Source organism: Eptesicus fuscus, chromosome 21, assembly GCF_027574615.1.
Source record: "Eptesicus fuscus isolate TK198812 chromosome 21, DD_ASM_mEF_20220401, whole genome shotgun sequence".
Lineage (NCBI taxonomy): Eukaryota > Metazoa > Chordata > Mammalia > Chiroptera > Vespertilionidae > Eptesicus > Eptesicus fuscus.
In genome coordinates this window covers 42,494,650-42,512,347 of record NC_072493.1, presented here as the reverse complement: position 1 = coordinate 42,512,347, position 17,698 = coordinate 42,494,650, and the positions used below count along the sequence as shown (strand labels likewise).

General features: G+C 51.9%; 1 protein-coding gene across 1 annotated transcript in view; it reads right to left on the bottom strand.

The window, feature by feature from the left end:
- The window catches only part of GRIN2D (glutamate ionotropic receptor NMDA type subunit 2D), a 36,993-nt gene that overhangs the window by 9,665 nt on the left and 9,630 nt on the right, over window positions 1–17,698 (bottom strand). The window contains exons 5-9 of the mRNA XM_054710683.1: window positions 17,269–17,437; window positions 16,633–16,786; window positions 13,885–14,010; window positions 13,452–13,681; window positions 11,813–11,973 (exon numbers count right to left, since the gene is read on the bottom strand). Of these exons, the coding sequence (XP_054566658.1) occupies window positions 11,813–11,973; window positions 13,452–13,681; window positions 13,885–14,010; window positions 16,633–16,786; window positions 17,269–17,437 (840 nt within the window). The remainder of the gene's footprint in view (window positions 1–11,812; window positions 11,974–13,451; window positions 13,682–13,884; window positions 14,011–16,632; window positions 16,787–17,268; window positions 17,438–17,698) is intronic.

Sequence of the window (17,698 nt, the reverse complement as noted above, 5' to 3'; positions counted from 1 at the left end):
CTCAGTGTATGTCCTATATAATAAAAGGCTAATATGCAAATTGTCCCCTCTACCAGTTCAACTAGCAGGCAGGCTGGCCAACCGCCCATGTCCCCTCCCCCAGGCTGGCCAGACCCCACCCATGCACGAATTCATGCACCGGGCCTCTAAATAATACACACACACACACACACACACACACACACACACACACACACATTGAGTGGCCAGATTATTATGCGTTCAGAGATCATAATAATCTGGCCACTCAGTGTATATGAAAGACTGAAAGATACTAACATTGGGGATTTCCCCCAAAAAATCATCCAGTCAGACCACCCCACAGTGAAGTTCATAGTCAACAACCCCATTTATGTAATCACAGACCCATCATTTCGTGAGGTTTGGACCCACCACTCCCAAATATGAACAGACTCCCAAGGGTTACCAGCCATCAAATAAAGCCTCTAATAAGAAAGATAGAAACAAACAGCAGGGGACTTGAAGGAAACACTATGCAGACAGGAGATAAATGTAACCCCTCTCCCCCAACAATTATCATTCATATCATCAGGGAAACAAGACAAGATATTGCAACTTCAAACCATTAACAGGATACGATAAAATAGGCCACTCTAAAATAATACCGTAAAATTTGCAAGCTACTATACCAAATTCAGAGATCAAAAAAGTGCTTAGAAATGAAAAACACACTCGCAGAAATGAAAAGCTGAGTAAAAGAGTGGAAGATAACATTAAGAAAGTCTCCCGGGAAGTGGAGCAGGGAGCTAGAGAGATGGATACATAAGAGAAGGAATAAAAGAAATGGACAGCCCAGGAAGCCCAATGTGAAATTAAGTAAGAGTTCCAGAAAGAAAGAACAGGAAACTGGGGGGAAGAGGGGAAATCGTAATAGGAAAAAAAAAAGAGAGAAAATTTTCTAGAAGAAATGACAGGATTGGAAGGTTCAGTCATGAGAACAACTGAAGACACACTGCCTAGGACAGGAAAAAGAAAAAGAGGTCACAGACGAGCCTTGGGAATCAGAATGACTTTGGATTTTTCAACAGAAGAATGAGGAGGGATGCTTTTAAACCCCTGGAGGACAGTGATCTCCAGCCCAGAATTTTACATCCAGCCAGCCAGATGGCCCACGGGAGTACCGATGTTTTGCCCTGGCCGGGGAGCTCAGTTAGAGCGTCATCCTGATACACCAAGGTTTCGGGTTTGATCCCGGGTCAGGGCACATACAAGAATCAAGAATGAGCCCTGACCGGTTTGGCTCAGTGGATAGAGCATTGGCCTGCGGACTGAAGGGTCCCGGGTTCGATTCCAGTCAAGGGCATGTGCCTTGCTTGCGGGCACATCCCCAGTGGGGTGTGTGCAGGAGGCAGCTGACCGATGTTTCTAACTCTCTATCCCTCTCCCTTCCTCTCTGTAAAAAAAAATCAATAAAATATATTAAAGAAAAGAAAAGAATCAAGAACGAGAGAGCCAAACTCAGGAAGGGTAAGACTTGGGAGCTGATAGGATCTGAACCCCCGGAGAGGTGAGGGGATCAAGTCAGGATGCCGACCTTGCACAGACCGGAGCGGGCCAGAAGGTCAGGAGAGACACTTCTTCAAGGAGATGAACTGAATGGAGTACCTGCGGCTCTGAGTATGCGGAGAGATTCATGTAATTAACAGAGAATGTGGGTTTGCATTAGTTAAGCACAAAGAAAAGTCAGACACCAAGCAACTAGAGGGGGGAAGGAGGGGGAGACAGTTATTAACTCCAGGAAAAACAAAGACTTGTGTGGGAGCGGAGAGTCATCTTGGTTTACTACTGGTGGCAGCTGTGGGAGCGGAGACGCAGTCATAACATGTAAACACTGCGTGTTCCTCCAGCCAGGATCCCGGCGTGGGAGGCGGCAGCAATTTAAACCAGAGCAGGAATACGTGTCTTCCGTTGTGAGAAGTGAACGGAAAATGCCCAAAGTTGAAAAAAACCAGGAGGTGGCCATTCAAACGTGGTATTTAGAGACAAGGACATCAATAACAAAATGACACAATAAATGAGGGGACGGCAGATTCCTCTGGCGTGGGAGGAATGGAGGTAGGCAGGTGGGGGCGGTGGGTTGTCATTTTTTAAAAACGTGTATTTGACGCTCCAAATTATGTGAACATATAACTCTGATAAAAAATAGAACTAGCCCTAGCTGGTTTGGCTCAGAGGATAGAGCATCAGCCTGCGGATTGAAGGGTCCCAGGTTCGATTCCGGTCAAGGGCACCTGCCTGGATTGTGGGCTTGATCCCAGTGGAGGGTGTGCAGGAGGCAGCCAATCAATGATTCTCTCTCATCATTGATGTCTCTATCTCTCGTTCCCTCTCCCTTCCTCTCTGAAATCAATAAAGATATATTAAAAAAAAATAGAACTAAGCCCTAGCCGGTGTTGCTCAGTGGATAGAGCATCGGCCTTCGGACTGAAGGGTCCCAGGTTCGATTCCAGCCAAGGGCACATGCCTGGGTTGTGGGCTCGATCCCCAGTGGAGGGTGTGCAGGAGGCAGCCGATCAATGATTCTCTCTCATCATTGATGTTTCTATCTCTCTCTCCCTCTTCCTTCCTCTCTGAAATCAATAAAAATATATTAAAACAAATAGAACGAAAAGCCCTGGCTGGTGTGCTCCAGTGGTTAGAGCATCAGCCCCTGCAGAAGGGTTGCAGGTTCGATCCCTGGCGGGGTGGGGGTGAGTGCGGGAGGCAACCAATTGATGTGTCTCTCTCATCCCCCTCTCTCTCCCCTTCTCTCCACCCCTTTCATACTAAAAAATCAATGGGGGAAAAAATATCCTCGGGTGAGGATTAACAACAACAACAAAAATAGAACTAAAAATTAGGGAAAAAAATGTAAAAAGGAACACTGGAGAGAAATAGGATGCAGCAGAAGCAAGAAATCTGCAGAGGCGACAGCGCAACACGCAGGGGTACCCCTTGTGAATCCACGAGGCTTCTGGGTCTCACTGCCCGGGAGGCAACGTATTGGAGAGGCTGAGACGCTGGGCTGAGAGTCGGATGGCCGATGACCAAGTCCCAGTTCTGCCACTCAGCAGCTATGGGGCTTGTGCTGCGCCTCGGTTTCCCCATCTATAAAATGGGAATAATAATAATATTCACCTATGAATACAGGTTGAATTGTGTCCTTCAACATTCATATATATATATATAAATATATGTTTATTGATTTCAGAGAGAAAGGGAGAGGGAGAGAGCGATAGAAATTATGAGAGAGAATCATGGATCGGCTGCCTCCTGCACACCAACCTGGGCATGTGCCCTGACCGGGAATCGAACCCAAAACGTGACTTCCTGGTTCATAGGTTGATGCTCGACCACTGAGCCACGCCGGCCGGGCTGCATTCAGATACTGAAGTCCTACCCCAGTGCCTCCAAATGTGGCTCGAGTGGAATGAGGTCATTGGGGTGGGCCCTCATCCAACAGGCCTGGCAGAAGTCGGGACATAGAGACACACACGGATGGGAGACGTTGTGAGGACACAGGGGGAGGACCGGCGCCTGCAGGCCGCGGAGAGAAGCCAGAAACACGTCGCCCCCTCCCAGCCTCCGAAGGAGCCAGGGGCAGGTGCAGCCTCCACACGGTGAGACAAGGCATTGCGGCCACAGTAGCCCGAGCGAACAGATACTGAGCGTACGTGACAGGCAGTAAATGCTGCTGTAAATTTAAAAGGTTTGGGCGTGAGACAAGCCTTGGCAAGGGTCCGGGACAAGCGGCACTTTCCCGCACGGCTGATGAGTGGACATGGGTACGACCGCTTCGGAAAACGCTCGGCAGGATCTTTTGAAGCTAAGCGTCCCTCGCCCTGTGACCCAGCAGTTCCACCTGTGGGGATTTACCCAAGAGAAAGGAACACGTACGTCCTCCAAAGACTTGTACGAAAACGTTGGTAGTAGAACATTCATCGTGGCCAAGCACCGGAGACAACCCCAAAGCCCTCCAACAGCAGGATGGGAGAATTCTGTGCGCAGTGGGATACAGCCACGGACAAACAACCCGGCGGTAACGTGGGCAAAACAAGCCAGACATAGCCCTGACCGGTGTGGCTCAGTGGATAGAGCGTCGGCCTGTGGACTGAAGGGTCCCAGGTTCGATTCCGGTCAAGGGGCATGTACCTTGGTTGCGGGCACATCCCCAGTAGGGGGTGTGCAGGAGGCAGCTGATCCATGTTTCTCTCTCATCGATGTTTCTAACTCTCTATCCCTCTCCCTTCCTCTCTGTAAAAAAAAATCAATCAATAAAATATATTTAAAAAAAACAAGCTAGACACAAAGGCTGCTGTACACACTGTTGGACTCTGTTTGTGGGAGCAATATTCAAATCCAGGCAAAACCAGTTTACAGTGAGACTCTATGGTGGCTGGAGGCCCAGAGGGGAGCTTTCTGGGGACTTTGACATCTTCCATGCCTTAATCTAGGTGGCCCCACGGAGGTATGATGCGTGTATAGACAATCAATGAGTTTCACACTTCAGATTTGTGTGTTATGTCTCAATAAGAAAAGACAAAATATGCCCTGGCCAGTGTGGCTCAGTTGATTGAACATCAGCTCATGCACCGAGAGGTCGCCAATTCAATTCCCAGCTGGGGCACATGGTCAGGGCACATGCCAGGATTATGGGCTCGATTTCTCTCCCTCCCCCTTCCTCTCTCTCTCTCTCTCAAATAAATAAAAACATACTTTAAAAGAAAGATCTATATATATAAAAGCCTAAGTGACCAGCCGACCATTCGACCGGCCAACCGGTAGCTATGATGCGCACTGACCACCAGGGGGCAGATGCTCAATGCAGGAGCTGCGGAGCTGCAGTGACTTGGCAGCTGCGGTTCTAGGGTGATGCACCCAGAACCAGAGAGGAGGGAGCCTGATTCCAGGGTGCGTCACCCGAGAACCGCCCTCCCGCAATCCAGGACCCCTTGGGGGATGTCGGAGAGCTGGTTTCAGCCCGATCCCCACAGGCCAGGCCAAGGGACCCCACAGGTGCACAAATCCGTGCACCGGGCCTCTAGTAAAATATAAAAAGATTCATGATGAAGTCTCAAGCTATTTTTACTCACTAAGGGCTGGGGTTGGGGCTGACATTTGGATGGAAAAAAATATAGTACAGGGATTCCCCTGTTCTCTGAACTCAAGGACGGGATAGATTTGAATTCCTTTTTTTTTTTTTTTTTAAGGCAGGGTTGGTCTCCTTTGCTGGTCACACAGTTAACTGCTCTCCCAAAGTCAGGAACCAAGTAGATTTGGGATATGGGATTCCCCCTCCCCCACACCAGTCTGGATTCTCACTCTCTGGAAGTAAGGACACAATGGACTGGGGAAGTGAGGGCTGCCTGCAGAAGTAAAAGAGGAAGTTCCCCTTGCCTCCCTGGACCGGAAGGCACTTTGTGCCATGAAGTAGGCGTGGGTGGGCGGAGCCTAGGAGAGCCGCCCCGCTTTGCCGCAGAGAGGGAGAGGATCTGGAAATCCCAGGGGCCTTCCTGGAGGGAGGGCTGACGAGGACCAAACGGAAGAAGGGGGAGAGGGGAGAGATGAGTCAGCTGGATGGCTGGGGAGGAATCTGGGGGTGAGTAAGGAAATGGAAAAGTCCAGGGAGAGGGGCGGGGTGTGTGGCCAGAGCTCTTTTATGTTTTACGTTCATTATGAAACTTTTTGCATTTGCTTTATTTTTAAATATATTTTTACTGATTTCAGAGAGGAAGGGAGAGGGAGAGAGAGAGAGAAACATCAATGATGAGAGATGAGAGAGAATCATTGATCAGCTGCCTCCTGCACGCCCCACTACTGGGGATGGAGCCCGAAACCCAGGCATGTGCGCTGATGGGGAATCAAACCATGACCTCCTGGTTCATAGGTTGACGCTCAACCACTGAGCCATGCCGGCTGGGCGAAACTTTTTGCATTTGGATGCTGGACACCTGGGCTGCCCCTTAGGGTAGCGACACGCCACGGTGGCTGTTCTGAGCACCCGAAACGTGGCAAGTCTGAACTGAGACGTGTGTGGGTATAAAATGCAGGTCAGACTGCAAACATTTCATGTGGGGAAAATACGTCAAAGGTCTCAACTATTTCTTTCCTGATTACATGTCACAATAATATTTCGAATAACCGGGTTAAGTAAAAATATATTATTCAAACTGATTTCATCTGTTTCTCTTTATGCCTTTTCTGTGGCTACTAACTAATGTAGACCCACAAGCAGCTGGCGTTGCACGTCTGCTGGTCAGTGCTGGCGCCGAAGCCCTTCCCATCCCATTCTCCATGCCTGGTGTCAGCGGGCTGTTGTGGGGATGCAGGGAGGGGTGGGCTCCATCCTGGTTAAGAGGCTCTGGAGCTGGGCAGACACACTTGGGCCAGTGAGATGGTTCAGAAAGTGAATTAAATCCGGCAAAAAGGAGCTTGAAGCCAGGGTGACCCTAGAAAGGCCAGGCATCTGCAGAATTCTTTGAGGGGGAGGAGGGAGAGCCAATGTTTTTTTAGATCCTAAGGTCAGGGAAACTTAGATGACACCTGGGGGTCAGGCAAGCAAAGGAAGGGATGGAGATGGGGAAGAAGTACAAGTAAGAGAAAGAGGAGGAGGGGGAAAGGATATGGGGGGAAAGCCTGGCTGGTGTGGCTCAGTGGTTGAGCATCAACCCATGAACCAAGATTCCCCTGGTTCTATTCCCTGTCAGGGCACATGCCCGGGTTTCGGGATCACCAGTAGGCAGCCAATTGATGTTTCTCTTCCCATCGATGTTTCTCTCTTCCACTCTCCCTTCTTCTCTCTCTAAAAATCAATGAACACATTAAAAAAAGAAAGAAAGAAAAAGGAAGAAGACAGAGGAAGGGAAGGAAAATAGCAAAAGAAGTAAAAAGACACTGTTGGGAGTGACAGCCACAAGCCAGATGTCGCTATGGAGCCCTAGGATTGTGGTCAGTCCCAATGAGATATGTCTGAGTAGAACATAAACTCAAAACACAAAAAGAGAGAGAAAAGAGGGAAACATTTCCATTAATATTTACATTATATATAGAAATGGTACCATACTGGAGGTCCTGGGGTAAGTAAAACGCATACTTAGAATTAATATTGCCTGTTTCTTTTACTGTGGATCCTAGGAAAATTTTAATTAAATCTGTAGTTCCCCAGTTCTGCTCTAGAAAAAAAACTGCCGGGGGAAATGCATCGAACCATCAGCAATGAATCAATAAGGGGTGGGGGAGGGGAGAGGTCTTTCACATTATTTTTACCCACAAGCAAGTGTTGGGTGTCGTCCAGACAGGGGGGCGGGGGGGGGGTGGGGACTGAGGAGCCACCGGTGAAGCGAAGGCAAGAGGCCGCTGCAGGCTCCCAGGGCACCTTTGAGAACCCGCAGGGAGCAGGCAAGTGGCAGCCCGAGAACCACGTGACCGGGTCTCACCCTGACCGCCGCTGATTGGCCCTGGCATGGTCACCTGACTCCCAGCTGGACCAATCGGATTCTCTGTAGCGGGATGTGAAATTGAGCACAGGCGTGCATCCGCTCAGACTGGACCTTGGAGCTAAAAGGCTGCAGGGGAACTGGGGTCCGTACGGAATTCGTGGGCTCAGCGGAAGCCAAGAGCCGATATGTGCAGAGAGATGGAGAGGAAGAGACGGAGAGGAGAGGCAGGGACCGTGCCTTCTGAGGCTCCTCGCTCCAGGGCAAGGTGGTGACCCAGTGGGATTGCAGACCCCATTTTACGGAGGTGAACATGAAGGCTCAGGGACTGAATTAACTTGCCCCACAGCAAGTAAGGGGTTACCTCCCATTCCAACCAGGACCATCTGTTTTTGGTGTGTTTTTTAAAAATATATTTTCTTTTTTTACAGAGGAATGGAGAGGGAGAGAGAGTTAGAAACATCGATGAGAGAGAAACATCGACCAGCTGCCTCCTGCACACCTCCTACTGGGGATGTGCCCACAACCAAGGTACATGCCCTTGACTGGAATCGAACCTGGGACCCTTCAGTCCACAGGCCGACGCTCTATCCACTGATCCAAACCAGTCAGGGCACCATCTGTTTTTAAAACCAGTGCTGTTAAGGACCCCAGGAAACTGTTAGGAACTCACTCGCTATGGTGGGGGTGGGACGGGGCACCAGAATCCCGGCATTATACGGAAAGATATGGAAACTGGTCCCTAGAGAGAAGGAGGAATCAATGCACAATTTAAAAACAACTATTTTGCCCCAGCCAGTGTGGCTCAGTGGATAGAGCATCAGCCTGTGGACTGAAGGGTCCCGGGTTCAATTCCCATCAAGGAACCTCGGTTGTAGGCTCCTCCCCGGCCAAGGCCCTGGTCGGGGCGTGTGCAGGAGGCAACCCATCGATGTGTCTCTCTCACATGGATGTTTCTCTCTTTCCCTCTCCCTTCCACTCGCTCCCTAAAATCCATGGAAAAAAATATCCTCAGGTGAGGATTCACCAAAAAACAAACACACAAATAAATAAATAAAAACAACAACTATTTTTCCTGTTCTGTGCTGTGTCCTAACACCCCTGCTCATGATTCTCCAAACTCGATATGCAGCCAGCAAGGCAGTGCTGCTCTGGGCCCATGTGTTTGAGAACTCTTCTCTTCACCGCCCCCTGCCGGAGCCCCAGGGGCCAAGGGGTTGTGCCCACCCGGAATCTCTAGGAATCTCTGTGGTAGGTAGGATAATAGCCCCCCAAAGATATCCACACCCTAACGCCCGGACCCTGTGAATGTGTTATGTTACATTTCGAAGGAGGATGCAGATGTGATTAAATTAAGGGTCTTGGGATGCAGAGGCGAGCCTGGATTATGCAGGTGGGCCCGCTAGAATCTCGGGGTCCTTATAAGAGGGAGGCGAAAGGTCAGTCAGGGAAGGTGAGTCAATGCCACAGGCCGAGGGAGTGACCCAGGGCCCCGAGGCTGCCCCAGGCTGCCTGGAGGAGCTGGAAAAGGCAAGCGGACAGATTTGGGCAGGAAGACAAGGAGTCAGGTTCTGCCATGGAACGCTGAGAATCCCAAACTTGAGCTTACTAGCCTTTCTGTTTGTCAGGGCAGGAGGATCCAACAAGTTGGATGGTTTGCTAGCTTGATTTATAAAGTTTAAATAGTTCGACTCACAGAGTGTGAGCCTGCGTGTGTACTCTCGGGCCGGCCCTGCCAATGTCAGCCGTGGGCCTGCCCAACGTCGTGATTAAAGAAGAAGAAGAAGCCTGTTACAAAACCAGCCCGTGCTAACGGTGCTTCAAGGGAGAGGGCCAAGGAGAACGTGGCAACCCGCTGAAGGGGTTGAAGTTGGGCAGAGAAAACAGGAGTCACAGGAGATGAGAGAAAAATGAGGTGGCCGATAAGAAAGTGCTGATGTTCACAGTATCAGAAAGGGGGAGCCTTGCAGGGAAAGCACAGAGATGGGAGACAAGGGGCCATGTGACCCCCCCTCCCCCCGAAATTGCAAGAGAGGACAAGATGCCAGAGAGAAGCTGCTGGGTGGCAAAATACAAATTGCATGAGGGCATGACCCTGGCTGATGGCTTGGCTACCATAATCTCTATTTACAACCTCTTTCTTTGCCATTTTCCGCAACAGAGGCTGGAAGGCTAACATAATTTGCCAGCCTCCCTTGCAGCTAGGAGTAGGCATCTGATGAATTCTGAGAAATAGCCACAAGTCCCTGCGAAAAGCATACTCTTCCCAATAAAAAGGCAAAATCTTGCCAGGAGAAAATCCTCCACTCTTTTTCTCTTCCTCCTCCTTCTTGCCGGGAACCAAGATATGCTTCAGAGAGGCAGCAGCCATATTGTGATCACGAGGCAACCAAAATGAGCATGAAGGTCTGTCTCCCAGGTTGACGTATCAAAGTTCGGATTGTTGATGGTATCTCTGAGCTACCACACAAGCCCTGGGCTTCTTGTGAGAGATAAAAACAAAACAAAAAACACACAAAAATACCCACACACACACAAAAAAAACACCTCTGTCTATTTAAGCATTCCTAACAGATCCAAGAAATTCAACTATTTTGTTGACTACCATTATCCAATGCAGAACTCTGCCTGGTAATCTTAAATATTTTTAAAATGAATGAATGACTTTCACATTCATTCAAAGCCTAGCTTTCCTTTCCTTTTTTTTTTTTTTTTTTAATATTTTATTGATTTCAGAGGAAGGGAGAGGGAAAGAGAGATAGACACATCAATGATGAGAGAGAATCACTGACCTGTCGCCTCCTGCACGCCCTTCCCTGGGGATGGGGCACGTGCCTGACCGGGAATCGAACTGTGACCTCCTGGTTCATAGGTGGACACTCAACCACGGAGCCACGCCGGCCAGGCTTCACTTTCTGCAACTAGTGCTAAGAGACGCTTCTGCATCCTTATGCAAACCCATTCATTTTACAGAGACCAAATTGATCGGGTTCCTTATCTTGCAGCCCAACAATTCTAATCAAAACAGGAGTCTACAGGATCTGGTTAGGAGTGGGTCCTGGAGGGTGAGCAGAGGATGGGCCTTAGGGAAGGGTGCTCTAAAGCAGCGGCCAACTGGTGGTCCGTGAGGTCCGAAAGGTTGGCGGCCGCTGCTCTACAGGACACGATAGCTGGGCCCACTGATGCCCCCCTCCACCCATTCTCCACATGGCAGCCAGAGGGGGCATTTACAGACAGATCAAATCACACCTCTCTTCTACTCAAAGTCCCCCTCCCCATGGCTTCTCACTGCCCTTTGAATAAAACACAACCATGACCTCTGACTCAGGGGTCACACCCCACGTCTTCCTCTCATCTACCCTCTGGCCTCAGCTCTCCATAATTCAGCCACGTTAGCCTTTTACTGATCCTCCCATAAGCCAAGGCCACTCCCGGCTCAGCCCCTTGAAACACCCTGTTCCCTCAGCCTGCGAGGCTCGCCTTCGTAAGTCCACGGGGCTAGCTCCCTCACTTCCTCAGGACTCTCTCTTATCCAGTCACCTCCTCCGAGAGGCCCACCCTGAACACTCTGGTGACTATATCCCAGCTCAGTCATGCTCTAGCTTACCATGACTTTCTAAAATAAACTTGCTGATTTTTCTGCTTGCATATTTATAGTTCATTTTCTACTTCTAGACCCTAAGCTCCTAGTGGGCAGGAACTGTGGTCTAATTGTCCACTGCCTGGTATAGAATAGGGGCTAAGAAAGCAAATGCATGCTGAGTGACTAAATAAAGGAGGGACAGGGAGAGAGTTACTGTGCTCAGCTTGGACTGTGCTCTGGGGCCAGAACTTAACGTTATCCCTATTTTGGGGGAAAACTGATGTTAAATAAATTTAAAAAATAATAATACAAATATTCATTCCATTGAGTTTAGTTCTAATGATGATGATGATGATGATAGCAGCAAACACCTACAGCATGCCAGGCACTGCTCTGTTTTGCATGGATTAACTAACAATAATAACAAAATAATATGTTAACTAATAATAATAACTATAGTAGTTCTTATAACAACCTTATGAGGTAGGTCCTCCTGTTATCCCCATTTTACAGGGGAGGAAACTGAGGCTCAGAGAGGTTGAGTGACTTGCCCAAGGACACACAGCCAAGAAGAGACATATCCAGGATTTGAACTGGATCCCTAAAACCATCACAAGGACCCTATTTCTGGGAGTTCACGCCCACTCTCAGTGACCTCTGCCCTCCAGGCTGACCCACCCCGCATTGACCTCTAATGCCAATAAACCACCCCTCACCCCTCCCTCACCATCTCTGGAGCATCCGCAGGGCGCCCGGCCCCACCCCGCCCCCTCCCGCTCCAGTCTGCGCTGACCCTGCCTTGAGATGTGTGAGCGCCTCCTCCACGCGGGGCTGGTTGTAGCGCACCATGTAGCTGTGCATGTCGGGGTAGTTGCTGCGGATGTTCTTCTCCGTGGACCCGTTGGGCACCGTCCCAAACTTCAGGGGCGGGTACTGCTCCTGGGGCCGCTGGAACTAGGGCAGAATGGAGAGTTACTAGGGCGCCCCCTTGGGGCCATCAGGGTGAGGATGTACTCCATCCAGATGTCCATTCCAGCTAGGGGACACCCCAGTGCAAAAGTGTTCCTCAAACTTGCTCACAGTGGCCTATGGTAGAAAACACTACTGCCCACCCACAGATATCTATATATTTGCAGGTATATACCTATACCTATACCTATACCTATACCTATACCTATACCTATGCCTATACCTATACCTATACCTATACCTATACCTATACCTATACCTATACCTATACCTATACCTATACCTATACCTATCTATATATATAAAAGCCTAAGCGACTGGAATGCCAGAACAACCAGAATGACTGGTTGCTATGACACACACTGACCACCAGGGGGCAGATGCTCAATGCAGAAGCTGCCCCCTGGTGGTCAGTGCGTTCCCACAGCCAACCTCCCGCAGCTGGCCAACCCCCCCTGGCCCCTCCCCCTGGCTGGCAGGCCCCGGCCGGCAGCTGGAAGGCCCCGAACGGCCCTGATCCCTGGCCAGGCCTAGGGACCCCACTCATGCACGAAATACAGATACACGAATTACATATACACATAATCAGTAATATTAAAATACTTAACACCCAGCATGGCCTGGTCATGGTCCAGTCCAAAAAGACACTGGCTACAGAGTTTCAAGAAGGGTCCCAGAGGCCCCTGATATGCCAGGCATGAACCCTTAACTTGCGGGGTCCGTGGGAGGTCCCAGGGGCAGGGGCTGGCACGGGGAGGAGGGGAGCCGGGGCAGTTGTTATTTACCAACCTCTTCAGAAATAGTTCACGATTTGAACAACAGACGAAGCCAGACAGGTGTGTGCTGGCTCACAGTCAAGGGCGTATGTGACTAGACAAACGTTTCATAAAGCCATACTCATCCTTATTTCGTAAGATGCAGTCAAACGTATTTTCTATTCTATTCAATTGCATTAAACAAATTGCTTGTGGCCATCCATTGAATGGATTTCTCAACCTTCTAAGAGGTCCTGATGGGGCAAGTACAGAAGGGCCATGGAAAGGGGGGACAGGCTTGTATTATTATTTTTTAAGCGACCCCCCTGATGAGACAAGCACAGAAATCGGGAGTCAGCATTTAAAGCGATTTAATTTTGCATGTCTCCATTTTAAATTTTACTTCTCTAGTAATTCATTTCGACTGTATTTCATAAAAGCATGGGTCTCCACCGGATTGGAAATTTCAAGAATTAGTTCTTCATCCCAGTTGGAGAGGAACCTTCGTCTGTTTGGCACTGCTGCCCCTTGAACATTTGGCAACACTCTCCCCTGGGAATACTTAAATAGTTCATTGTGGGCCCCAGATCGCTGCCATTTTGGAACTCTATCTGGGAGGAGACCCCCAGGAGTCCTCCTCTGCCCACCCACGTGACCAGGCCTGTGACCTCCAACCCCAGCCAACTCCCTCTCCCCAAACACACACACCTTTCGGTCACTGAGCCCAGACACGGTGTCCACGTACTCCTCCTGGATCATGAAGGCGGCCAGGTTCGCTGTGTAGCTGGCGAGGAAGATGACGGCGAAGAAGGCCCACACCAGCACCATGATTTTGCTGGTGGTGCCCCGGGGGTTCTCCACAGGCACCGAGTTATTGAACACCAGGGCCCAGAGCAGCCAGATGGATTTCCCAATGGTGAAGGTTGAGCCACCAGGGCCTGCAGGGGGCCAGGAGGGGGGACATGGACCCCAAATTCCTTCTGCTCAATGAGGGAGCAGAAAGAACTACAGTTCCCAGTGGCCCCTGAGGCCTCTGCCACCTCAAGGGGCCATAGCTCTACCCCAATGCCTCCTGGGAAATGTAGTTCTCTCTCTGTGGTCCAGGTGCTCTGAGGTAGGGTGATGGAGGAAGGGGACTCACGCTTGCCGGTAGCCAGGCTGCGGTTGTAACCGACAGGACTGAGGTACTCGAAGATGAAAACAGTGACAGCGACCACGGTCAGGCACATGACGAACATCATCACCCACACGGCCGGGCTGTAGGGCTCTGGGGACAAGGGGGTGAGTGGTCATGGCTCAGCCAAGCAAAAGATTGGGGGACCACAGACATGTGACCAAGGTGCAGCCCAGATTTGACCCTGTCCTACCCTGTCCCCTTCCCAAGTTTCCCATCTCAGGAACAGCCTCGCTGTCCACACAGGCCCCTGAGAGCCAGTCTCTCTCACAGACAGCCATCTCAACCAGTCCTGTGGTCCCAAGCACCAAATAGAAAGCGTCTTCTAAATATGATTCCTGAGCCCCAACCCGAGTCTCCATCTCCCCTGGCCATCCCCCCAGGCCGTTCATGCCCCACACCCCGGCACCAACTCCCAGGTTCCCCACCCTGGGAGTCCCACCATCCATTCGGTCACAAACCAACCCCCTATTTACATCCTCTCTCTCTCCCGTTCTCTCCCTCCCCAGCCACAGCCTATCAGTCCCCACCCCCATCCTCCTGTCCCCACTCCTGGATCAGGCCTTGCCCCCTCTCCTGGACCATCTCCCCAGTCTCTCCCTTCAAGCCTGTCCCCCCCTTTCCATGGCCCTTGAGGCTCTTTCTACACTGAGAGGTGACCTGACCTCTCCCCAGCTCACAGTCCTCTGTGGCTCCCTAGCACCCCAGGACAAAGCCCCACTCTCAGCCTTGCTCCCGCCCTCGTCTCCAGCAGGATCACTCAAGAACCCATTGCTTTACCCACCCAGACCTCACAGTTAGCCACACCCTCTCTGCCCCGGTCTCCACAGCTCCCCTCCCATCCTGACGTGTCCATCAGACAGACTTCCTGTGCCCCCTCCTCACGCGGCCTCTGGGGGTTCGCTGACAATGAGCCCTTCCCCTGAGATGAGTACTGGCTGCTTTGATCTCCCTGCGCCAAGTGCAAGCGGCCAGGACTGCCCCTGTCACCGCGGAGTCACCACCCTGGACTGTCCCTGCAGCATCTGGGGACGTGCCTGTCATCTCCACTGGGCCGCCTGGTGGGTCATGCCTCTGACCCTGTCACTCCCCTGCTGAAAGCGGGGCCCACGCGGTGCATCTCAAGATGCCCTGCAGAGACCTCGGTGCCAAGACGAAGCCACCAGAGACATCGCTGGGGAAAGAACCAAAAGCAAAACACAAAGGAAGCTGTCCCTTCTCCCAGCGCCTCCCCCGCCAGGAGCTTAGCTCAGACGCAGACAGCGAGCGGGAAATGACAAGACTTTTCCGTCTATTTCCCCAGGCTGAGTAAATGAGCTCTCTATCCTGTTCCCATCCAGCTCAAAGCCCAGCTCACCGGGGTGTCAGCTTCCTATCACCTCTCACACGGCCTCCTTGTCTCACCCTCGCGGCCATCTTTCTCCCACCGCCTGCGGTTAAAACCCTTGCCATTTCAGTAAGGGGGACACCCAGTCTTCCTACCAAGGCCCACCGGCCACCCCTCTCACTCGCTCCGTGCCTCCAGTCACACAGGCCCCCCGCTATTTCACAATTACTCCCTGCACATCGCCGCCTTCGTCCTTGCTGTTCCCTCTGCCTACAACGCTTTTCCAGGCAGATCTACACAGGACCGAGTCCCCTTCGTAAAGGGGCCTGCCTGCCCAGCCACAGCACCAATACCACTCCTTTCCTTCTCTCCCCGACCCCCAACGTAATTTCCTGTAGTATTGGTCACCATCTTCAGTGATTTTGCCCCTGGGTCCCTTTAAGAATGTATTTTGTCTCCCCCAGGAGGCCAAGAGCTCTTCGAGGCAGGGATCTGTGTGCAGCTCAGAGCCTGGCACACACTAGGTGCTCAAAAAACGCTGTCTGGCCCTGACCGGTGTGGCTCAGTGGGTAGAGCGTCGGCCTTCGGACTGAAGGGTCCCAGGTTCGATTCCGGTCAAGGGCATGTACCTTGGTTGCGGGCACATCCCCAGGTGGGGGGTGTGCAAGAGGCGGCTGATGGATGTTTCTCTCTCATCGATGTTTCTAACTCTCTATCCCTCTCCCTTCTTCTCTGTGAAAAAGCAATAAAATATATTGAAAAACAAAACAAACAAACAAAAAAAGCAGTCTGGTGGGCGAATTGAGCACCGACCCTGTGCTGGTACCATGCCAATCACTTCCTCATCTCATATGTATATACTGGGGAGACTTGGGTTTTTTGGGCCTGAAACTCACACAATTTGGAGGGTTCTCTGTAAGAAAAAAGAATACCGCCTGGCCGGCGTGGTTCACTGGTTGAACAATGACCTATGAACCAGGAGGTCATGGTTTGATTCCCCGGTCAGGGCACATGCCCGAGTTGTGGGCTCCATGCCCAGTAGGGGGCGTGCAGGAGGCAGCCAATCAATGATTTCCTCTCATCACTGATGTCTCTCTCTCTCTCTCCCTCTTCCTTCCTCTCTGAAATCAATAAAAATATATTTTTGAAAAATACAGAATCATGACTACAAAACCGGGCCCAGGGCCTTGCAGAGGCTGTGCGAGAGAAGGCTCCCGAAGCTGCTTAGCTTCGTGGTCAAAATGCTTCTGGTCGTGGAAATGACTTCTCCCATATTCCAGATTAGGAAACTGAGGCTCAGAAGTGAAGCCACTTGACGGAGTCCCGGCAATACCAGATGGGACCGGGCACACAGCTGCCCCAGCCCGGCGCCCAGGGCCCCGGCTCACCGAGGAAGGCCGAGGGGGACACGGTGCCGTTGCTGCGCGCCACCATCACGCTGATGCCCGTCTCCACGAAGGGGACGGAGAAGTCCACGATCTCGGAGCGCTCCTCGTTTATGGTGAGGGAGCCGATGGCCATGTCCGCGCGCTGGTAGAACACCTGGGGTGAGGGCGAGGAGCGGGTGAGGGCGCCCGGCTGGCTCGGGCAGATAGACGCGGGAGGCAGGCAGTACCGGCCCCGGGAGGAGACGTGACAGCGCAAGAGAGAGGCTGGGAGGGTGGGGGTGGGGGTGGGGGTGGGAGTGGGGGTGGGGATGGGGGACGCAGAGTGGGGCAGGGATGGTGGAGGTGAGAGCCTGGGAACTGACCTCATCCTGCTCTTGCAGCTGGGTTTTGGGCTCCATCCTCCAGGCCCCGCCCCTTCTAGGAGGCCCACCTTCCAAGCCCCGCCCCCGCCCCATGGTACCTTCTCTTGGCCCCGCCCCTCCAAGGCGGGTCCTTTTGGTGGCCCCGCCCCTCAGAGCCAGGGGTTCTCTTGGTTTAGTCCAGTCCCTCAGCCCCAGAGTCCTCCCCCCGTGGCCCCGCCCCCTCGGACCCCCCTCGCTCCGGTCCTGGCACCCCCGCCCGGGGCAGGCGCCTCACCTCCCCGATCATGCCGTTCCAGACGCCGTCGATCTTCTTGCCGTGCTTGCCGTTGGTGACCAGGTAGAGGTCGTAGCTGAAGCCGATGGTCTGCGCCAGCCGCTTCAGAATGTCGATGCAGAAGCCCTTGCAACACCGCTTTTCCGGGCGGGGGGCGTCCGGCGGAGGGCTGCGGGGGGGACAGCAGGGTTGGGGACCCTGGGGACCGCTCGTCGTAACGCAGGGAGGGGCAGGCAGCAGCTAAAACTAAGGTTAGCGCTTTCTGGGTAAACTGAGGCGCAAAGGAGTGATGGGACTTGTCCAAGGTCACCAAGCTGGAGGGCGGTGAGGGTCCTGGGTCCCAAGGAAGGAGGGGCTGGGTCAGGACCCCTGGGCTTCCAGGGAGGAGGACTTTTTGTTGTTGTTAATCCTCGGATCTGAGGGTACTTTC